Below are 9,117 nucleotides of genomic sequence, written 5' to 3'. Positions count from 1 at the left end.
AATAACTTAAAAAAGTGTATAGATTAAACAATGAAAACATATTAGAGTTATAAAATTTAATATTTTATTACAAAAAGAAATGTATAAATATAATATTTTGACTCCTAAATTTAGATTATAGAGATTTGTTGATGCGTGATTTTGATACCAACAACTCGCACGTGCAAAGTGCTAAGCTGTTCTTAGAAATTACATGTGAATGATTCATGAGAAGTATTTATGGTGCTGAAATGATATATGTTTGATGAAACATAAATAAAAGATGGATAAGAAGGATTTTTATAGTGATTCAAATGCTTAAAGCGAATCCTATATCCACTGTAATTTTATTATTCTTTGACTATTTTTATGATATTGTCAGTATGACGTATAAAGATGAAGAAAAACTTTGTTTATAGAGAAAAATAATGAAACACAAATCTATGCCCAACCTCATTTTTTCATGAAGAGAGGTGCCAATTTATATATTTGAGATTAATGTAATGAGTGTTTTTGCAAGTTGTCTTGACACGTGGAGACCACTTATTAATTCTTATCTTAATTGGAGGCGGTTTGAGTTTTTGACAACTAATATCACCTTATCTTTAAGTGTTTGTTGAATTCTGATTGATGATACTGACATTAGTGTGTATTTTTGGCATAACAAAATTATAAATATTTAATGTGGAAATGAATAACACAAAATATATCTTATTTGGAGGGATATTAATAACATTAATTTAGTATTAATGAAAAAATAATTTATTTAGTGAGACCATAACTTAGGGAAAGGCCTAAGGCAATTGCTAAGTTTGCTTGAGCCAGTACGTGTGCAGCCTGATTTTGTTATGTATTTCAATTTAATTCGATGTTTTAATTAAATTTGTTTATTAAGTAGGTTAAAAAATAATGAAAATTATGATTATAGAAATGAAAATAATTAACTGAAATAAATTAAACAAGAAAAAAGAAAAGAAAAATAGGGGTTTCAAATTTTACCCGGGAGTGACTTGGACTTGGGTTTACTACGTTGTTAGTTGTCGGTGGAGTTTAGTGGGGTCACTCCCTTTAAATTGTTCCTTTCCTCCAAATCCAGCCTGTTCTCCCTTATATCTCCACCATCTTTCCTCACCTACGCGATCTCCACCGTCGATTCCATCAAAACTTGTTCGACTTTTAACTCAACAACACATGGCACCACTCGTCTACACACCCTGACAAAGACTCGCGATCTAACACTCCCTTCTTTCCTTATTTCTTCGCCTTCATTTTCATTCTTTCTCCAATCCAATCGATCTCATTCTCAGTAACAACAATGAGGAGCATTCTCGTGACGCTAACGGCGTTTCTGGCGCTGTCAACTCTGTTTACACTCGGCGTTAACGGAGATCTCTCGGAGAAGACGGTGGTTAAGAAGGTGAAGGGGAAAAAAGTGTGCACGAGAGGTTGGGAGTGTAGCACGTGGTCAAAGTATTGTTGTAATGAGACGATTTCGGATTTTTTTCAGACGTACCAGTTTGAGAATTTATTTTCGAAAAGAAATTCGCCAGTGGCTCACGCTGTGGGCTTCTGGGATTATCAAGCTTTTGTATTGGCTTCGGCTATGTTTCAGCCGCTTGGATTTGGTACAACTGGCGGGAAGCTCATGCAGATGAAGGAGGTTGCCGCGTTTCTCGCTCATGTTGGCTGCAAGACTTCTTGTGAGTTCTTTCATTTAATTTAATTTTATATTTACTTAATTAATTAATTTATTTATTTTTTATTCTAATTGTTTGGAAATGTATTGAGCAATTGTTTTGTAGAAAGAAAAAAGTTGTTAAATTTTGTGTTTTGGAGATATTGAATATGTCTGCGATTGTTTCAGTAAGAGTTCTTGAAAATTGCTAAAAAAAGAACTGAATTTATAGTGCTGGATTGATGTTAAAAATGAAATTTAATTGAATTTCATGGTTTATTAAGTTGAATTCAAGTGTATTACGTGGATATGTACTCAAAAGAGTTGAATTTATTTAGGCAATTTCGTCTTAGATTTGATTTGGATGGAGACGGGGTCATATTTGCAAAGTAATTAGGGTTTGTTTTTGTAAATGTATTGGGTAATTGTTTTTGAAATTGTTTTGTAGAACGAAAGTAGTTAAATTTTGCATTATTGAGATACGTGAATGTGTTTATTTTTATACTGAAAACAGTTTTGAAGAACTAAAATTGGGAAAATCACTCTAGTACTGATATTTGATAATCTTGAAAAGAGATTTTAGAGAAATAAAATTGGAGTTTTGTGTGTTTTCTGAATTCTGTCTTCAGAAAGCTGATATAATGTCTAATTCGTTTTCCAATTACGTTGAAATCATTTTATCTACAGTTTTGTTTGTACATCATAAAATAGCTGAAATGATAATGAGCAAGCCCTTAGCAACTGTCAGCTTAAATTCTTAATTTCCAGTCCTAAAGTATAATTACGTTGGAATTGAGCAATATTTTTTTATCTGTTCCAAACACACTATTAGAATTTGAAGTTTTAAAGTACTTTTCATTAGATTTAATCGTGTTTGAAATTTCAATCGGTTGTCTTGTATTCAATCACACTCTTTTATTGTTTACTTAATTTGTGATGGTTGATGGCTATATTAGGTGGTTATGGAGTGGCCACTGGAGGACCATTGGCATGGGGACTTTGCTACAACAGGGAAATGAGCCCAAGCCAGTCATACTGTGATGACTCCTACAAATTCACCTATCCTTGCAGCCCTGGAGCTGAATACTATGGTCGTGGTGCAATTCCTATTTATTGGTATGCATCTTTTATTCTGTTATGTAATTGAAATACTCTTTCATTGTTATTTTCTGGCATGCTACACAGTCTTTCTTTCAATGGAATGTTGTTTTTCCATGGAAATCACAATGATATTAGCCCGTGTGACTGAGTTCTTTTGGAAGACAATTCAAATGATACTTTTCTTGGAACACATGCGTTACACTCTTTCTTTGGAAGAATTTTTGTTAGTATTTTCCGTGGAATGACAATGATAATAGCCTATGTATGAGTTCCTTTAAAACGCAATTCAAATGATGCTTTTCTTGGTGTTTTTGTTATAGGAACTTCAACTATGGAGCTGTAGGAGAAGCTTTGAAGGTGGATCTTTTGAACCATCCAGAATACATTGAACAGAATGCTACCCTTGCCTTCCAGACTGCAATTTGGAAGTGGATGACCCCGATCAAGAAAACCCAGCCTTCATCCCATGATGCCTTTGTTGGCAACTGGAAGCCGACCAAGAACGACACTTTGTCCAAGCGGGGGGCTAACTTTGGCACCACAATGAATATCCTCTATGGTGATCTTGTATGTGGTCAGGGTGATATTGATCCCATGAACAACATTATCTCCCATTACTTGTATTACCTTGATTTAATGGGAGTTGGCCGAGAGGAGGCAGGGCCGCATGAAGAACTCACTTGTGCTGAACAGGTGGCATTCAATCCGTCCAAACCCACTTCCACTGCATCTTCTTGAGGTCTGTATAATGAAATTTGGTGCTCAATTGCCCTTGCTATTGATGGACTGGTTCTGTCCAAAAAGGAACCATTAAGAATAAGACTGGGCCAATTAAGTTATTTGTTGTAAGATTATTCTTTTTTTTCAGCTTTAGTCTTTGTGTGAGTATATACTGTCAAGTACAATTATAGTGTGTGGATTGTTTTGTCACTACTGGTCATTCTACATCGTTGTAGATTTGAGATTCATTTTTTTGGTTTGTAAGATCTATCTTATATGTGGTTACATTTTATGTACTAAATGAACCATTTTGTTGTTACGTGTTTCAATAGCAGAACTGTAAAATACAAATATTATATTATACTTCTCCTAGCTTTTGATCGTCTTAATTTGTTTCACTACACTAAGGAGGAACAGAATAGAAAAGCAAGGCCTCTAAGCATAAAGCCTTTTCCAGTCAATTCGAAATGGGTAGTGTACTAGTGCAATGGATGGGTGACATGGGTCCAAAGTGATATTGACACTTTCATCCTTGAGGTTTGAGGTAAGTTCTACCTGTCTCAGTATCATGGGATACAAACACTTTAATCTTGTTAGATGATAGATGTAACATGTAAGTGTTGTTTACCCACTTTCTTAACGTCATAAGGGTAAATCTGACATATTGAAGAACTGTATACTTTAGAAACCTCTTACGGAGTTAAAAAAGTGGGGCAACATATTGATGTTATTTATCCAAAGTGTTTGTACACTATAGTACTATGGCAAAGTAAACAAACCTCAGGGATGCAAAGGGTAAATAGCCCCGAGTTCCAAATCTTCAAGCAATCCATTAACAGAGTGAAATGTGACAAAGAAATTGAATCAAAACATGTTAGATTGTGGCACCTTTTCTTTGTACAAGATATCCATGCGTAAATCGGTGATTTTGACGAACAAATTGCGCTAATAATTGTCAGCATTACCACAGTTTTCCATAATTGGAATTAAAGATTGTCGTTTACAATAAATCCACTGCACCATAAACCAGTGGAATTTTATGCGTACACTTGAACTTTGGAAGGTCAGCTTCGTCTCGTTCAAACTTACCAGCATACCAGAGTCCCCAACCACTAAAAATTCAAAGAAGAAATGCATCGCAATGAACACATTGTGATGCTGCCAATGATGGCTCATGGCCATCTGATTCCTTTTCTGTCTCTAGCAATGCACATCCACCATACAACTGGCTGCACCATAACCATTGCCAACACTCCTCTCAATATCCACTACCTAAAATCCACCATCTCCACCAATTCTAATCCAAACATACGCCTAGCCTAGCTTCCTTACTGCAGCTCCGATCATGGCCTACCACCCAACACTGAGAACTTGTCTTTGGATCAAATTGGCAGATTTGTTGCTTCAACAGAAAATCTCAAATGTCTTCATAATCTCTTAGTGGATATCACAGAAAAGGAAGGTAAAACTCCCCTTTGTACAATAACAGATATTTTCTTTGGATGGGCTATTGATATTGCTAAGTTCTACAACTGGTGCCTATGGAAGCTTGGCATATTTTTCTACATGGCTTACTCTTCCTCACAGGAAAATGGACTCTGATTTCAATGTTCCGGGGTTTCCTGAAAGATGTCGTTTTCATGTCACAAAGCTGCATCATTTTTTCAGAATGGCTGACGGTACTGATCCATGGTCGAGGTTTATGCAGCCCCAAATTTCAATGTCATTAGGGTCATATGGAATGTTATGCAATACAGTTGAAGAAGTTGGGCCACAAGCATTGGAATGGCTGAGAAAATATACCAAAATTCCTGTTTGGACTGTTGGTCCTCTTCTTCCGCCAGCTTTTCTCAAGAAGTTGTCGTCTTCGGTGCAGTCTAGCAATCATAAACAACATTCGGGTAAACTTCATGGAATAAGTCTAGAGATGTGTGTTGAATGGCTTGATTTGCAGTATCCTGATTCGGTTCTTTATATTTCTTTTGGTTCACAAAATACTATTAGCTCATCGCAAATGATGGAATTAGCTATAGGATTGGAAGAAAGTGAGATACGTTTCATTTGGGTCATAAGGCCACCTACGGGTTTCGACTTTAGAGGTGAGTTTAGAGCAGAATGGTTGCCTGAAGGCTTCGAAGAACGAGTGAAAAAAAGTAAACAAGGCTTGTTGGTGAGAAACTGGGCACCTCAATTGGAGATATTGTCACACAAATCGACTGGAGCATTTTTAAGTCATTGTGGGTGGAATTCAGTGATGAAGAGCTTAAGCCAAGGAGTGCCATTGATCGGGTGGGCTATGGCAGGAGAACAAGCTTTCAATTCAAAGATGCTGGTTGAGGAAATGGGTGTTTCTGTAGAGTTGACAAGAGGATTGCAAAATATTGTAGGGAAGGAGGTGAAAGAGGTAATAATATTGGCTATGAGTAAGACACAGAAAGGAGAAGAAATGAAACAAAATGATGCAAAGATTAGAAAGCAAATAAGGGCATCAGTGATGGAAGAAGGAGAAGCCAAGGGATCTTCCATAAAAGTGTTGGATGATTTTGTTAGGTCCATTGTTTCAAGGAGACTGAGAGAAATCAGTTTGTTAAAATAAGTGATACGGATTTTTTTTTACATTTTATAAATATGTTTCAAGTCCATCTTTGTTAGTATACGGATCTTCTCCAGATCTGAACTTCGAGTCCACTGTTTGGTGTTTCCAGTCCATTGTTTTATGTTTCAAGTCCAATAACAGGGTTTGAAGAAAGAATAAGTAAAAACAAACAGGTTTAATTGTACACTAATGGGCAATCCAGTTAGAGATATTGTCATAGAAATCAACAGGGGCATTTCTTAGCCACTGTGGGCGGAAAGGGTCATCTCCTAAATCAATGGATGATTTTGATTAACGGGGGAGAGCAATCAAAGTCGTTGAAACAGTACCAATGACAAAAACTCTCTTCAAGTCTTTGGTGGAATTTTAGTAGAACAGGACAGAAACACACTTATCAAAGCAAATAATATTCTTTTGACAGATTAAGGTATGCAAAACTGTAGTGGTTGAGCTCAGAATAGAATATAATCTTATTCAGAATAATCTTCCAGAATTAAGAAAATTAAATAAAGCTTGAGATGTTCATCCAAAAAAGAACAGAAAAACAAATTATATAAAATTTATTTCAACCAATCGATTGTTGCACTTGTCTCCTTGACAAAATGTTTCTCAAAAACTCATCCAATGCTTTTACAGAAGATCCCTTCTCTTCTCCTTCTTCCTTCACTGATGCCCTCATTTGCTCTCTAATCTTTGCAGCATTTCGCCTTATTTCTTCTCCTTTACCTGTTTTACTCAAAACCAATTCTATTACCCTTTTCACCTCTTTCCCTTCAATACTTAGCGGCCCTCTTGTCAACTCCACAGAAACACACATTTCCTCCACCAACATCATTGAATTGTAAGATTGCTCTGCCGCCATAGGCCACCCTATAAATGGCACTCCTTGGCTTAAACTCTCCATCACTGAATTCCATCCACAATGACTTAAAAATGCTCCGGTCGATTTATGCGACAAAATCTCCAATTGGGGTGCCCAGTTTTTCACCAACAAGCCTTGTTTTCTTTTCGTCACTCGTTCTTCAAATCCTTCAGGTAACCATTCTGCTCTAAATTCACCTCTTAAATCGAAACCAACAGGTGGCCTTATGACCCAAATGAAATGTTTCTCACTTCTTTCCAATCCTATAGCTAATTCCATCATTTGCGATGGGCTAATAGTGTTTTGTGAACCGAAAGAAATATAAAGAACCGAATCAGGATCTTGCAAATCGAGCCATTCAACACACATCTGAGGAGATACTCCAGGAATTTTACCTGAGTGTTGTTTATAATCGGTAAAGCCTGAAGGTAATGATTTCTCGAGAAAAGGCCGGGGAAGAAGAGGACCAATAGTCCAAACAGGAAGCTTTGTATAATTTCTAAGCCATTCAACTGCTTGTGGCTCGATTTCTTCAACTGTATTGCATAACATTCCATATGATCCCAATGACTGCGAAAGCTGTGGCTGCATAAATCTAGACCACTCATCACTTCCATCGGCCATTCTTAAAAATCGATGCAGTTGTGTGATATGCAAACGACATCTGTCGGGAAACCCCGGTATACGAAACTCATCGGAATCAGTTTTCCGATGAGGAAGATTCAGCCACAAGGACATATATGCCAAGGTGCCATAGCCACCGGATGTCGAAAAAGTAACATTAATAGTTCCTGCACTTCTTGCAACATCCACAGCCCATCCAAAGAAAACATCTGTTATCATACAAAGAGGAGGCTTGCCTTCTTTCTCTTTGATATCTATTATGAGTTTATGAACTGGGGTGCTAAGGCTTTTTGAAGATGCATAAAAGGTACCAATTAGATCAAACGGCAAGTTCTCAGTGTTTTCAGTATTGGATGGGAGGCCATGATCGGAGCTGCTGTAAGGGAGCTCAACAAGACGTAGTTTTGGATTTGAGTCTGTGGAAATGGTGGATTTGAGGTACTGGATATTCAGAGGAGTGTTGGCAATGGTTATGGTGAAACCTGTTCTTTGTTGGATCTGTCTTGCTAAAGCCAGAAAAGGAATCAGATGGCCATGAGCCATCAGTGGCACCATCACAATGTGCTCATCACCGCCCATTTTCTGTACTCTCTTCCACTTCCATCAGCTGATTGTTGTTGGAAATTTAACAAGGACTGTGCGTCGGCAAATTAAATTCGAGGTCGGCCCGCTGAAGTTTTTAGGTATCGATGAATACGAGTAATGTTAGGGCTATAATCCAATCTCATAATCTTTATCGCACAATTCTCAGTATGACAGTTTCAACTCATAAATGAATAAATGAGATCTATAATAAGCAGGTGAGACCATTTAAGAAGTGGGGATTCTTAGATGAGAATGCGGACCACTGGACCTAACATTATTGTATGAATAATGTGCTTTTCATTTTTCAGGCCCGGGGAATGACTAAGTTTTACAAAATTTGATAGTACAAAATGAGAGAAAACGACTAAACGACGTGGTGGGAAAGAAGTGGACCCACGTCCTTTATAGACAAAATTATCCGCCAGAAATTATATTAAATGACATGGTTTTGGACTGAAATTGAGAAGTAGTTATATTTTAACTTTTTTTTTCACAAACTGTCATTTTTTTTCATTTTCTATTAAATTTCAGATGAAAATATCCCTACATAAAAATAAATTCTAACCTCTTCCACTCCATCTTCAACTCCATTAGCTTGTTTTCGGATCTACGGTATGTAATATGCTTGTTCTCCTAATTTTTCAATAAACTTATTATGAAATGTTATTTTGTTGCTGTAAAATATTATTATGTTGCTTTTTTTTTTCTAATTTTTTTATTGAGGAGTGTAGGGATGAAAGATTCAAAGTATAGAGAGTTTTTAGGGTTTAGTTTGACTTATTTATTAAGTTTTGCTTCAAAATATAGGGTTTTTAATGGAGTTTTGGTCTAGATTGAGATATTGGTTTGATTGTTCTGTTATTGTGTGAATTTGGGTGGATTGAATAGGAATCAGACCGTGAAAATGGAAAACGAAGACTTGCATTTTTTGGCCCAAACCCATGGATTCAACCGGATTTAGACATTTGGCCAAAG

General features: G+C 36.6%; 2 protein-coding genes and 1 pseudogene across 2 annotated transcripts; 2 read left to right on the top strand and 1 right to left on the bottom strand.

The window, feature by feature from the left end:
• Positions 1-1,174: 1,174 nt before the first annotated feature.
• On the top strand, positions 1,175-3,806 carry LOC116119899 (chitinase-like protein 1; the record flags this gene model as incomplete). Its single annotated transcript, XM_031405838.1, has 3 exons — positions 1,175-1,679; positions 2,611-2,770; positions 3,076-3,806. Coding segments are annotated over 3 exons (1,083 nt in total), but the record flags the coding sequence as incomplete, so codon positions are not given.
• Positions 3,807-4,578: 772 nt separating this feature from the next.
• LOC116119916 lies at positions 4,579-6,073 on the top strand (annotated as a pseudogene).
• Positions 6,074-6,517: 444 nt separating this feature from the next.
• On the bottom strand, positions 6,518-8,136 carry LOC116119913 (UDP-glycosyltransferase 92A1-like). Its single transcript, XM_031405858.1, has one exon. It carries the CDS (start codon positions 8,134-8,136, stop codon positions 6,637-6,639), a length of 1,500 nt encoding a protein of 499 aa, XP_031261718.1. The 3' UTR covers positions 6,518-6,636.
• Between the last annotated feature and the right edge of the window lie 981 nt (positions 8,137-9,117).

The sequence above is a fragment of the Pistacia vera genome, unplaced genomic scaffold (assembly GCF_008641045.1).
Source record: "Pistacia vera cultivar Batoury unplaced genomic scaffold, PisVer_v2 Contig910, whole genome shotgun sequence".
Lineage (NCBI taxonomy): Eukaryota > Viridiplantae > Streptophyta > Magnoliopsida > Sapindales > Anacardiaceae > Pistacia > Pistacia vera.
Note: the sequence above shows the minus strand (reverse complement) of the source record. Positions and strands in the feature narration are given on the sequence as shown.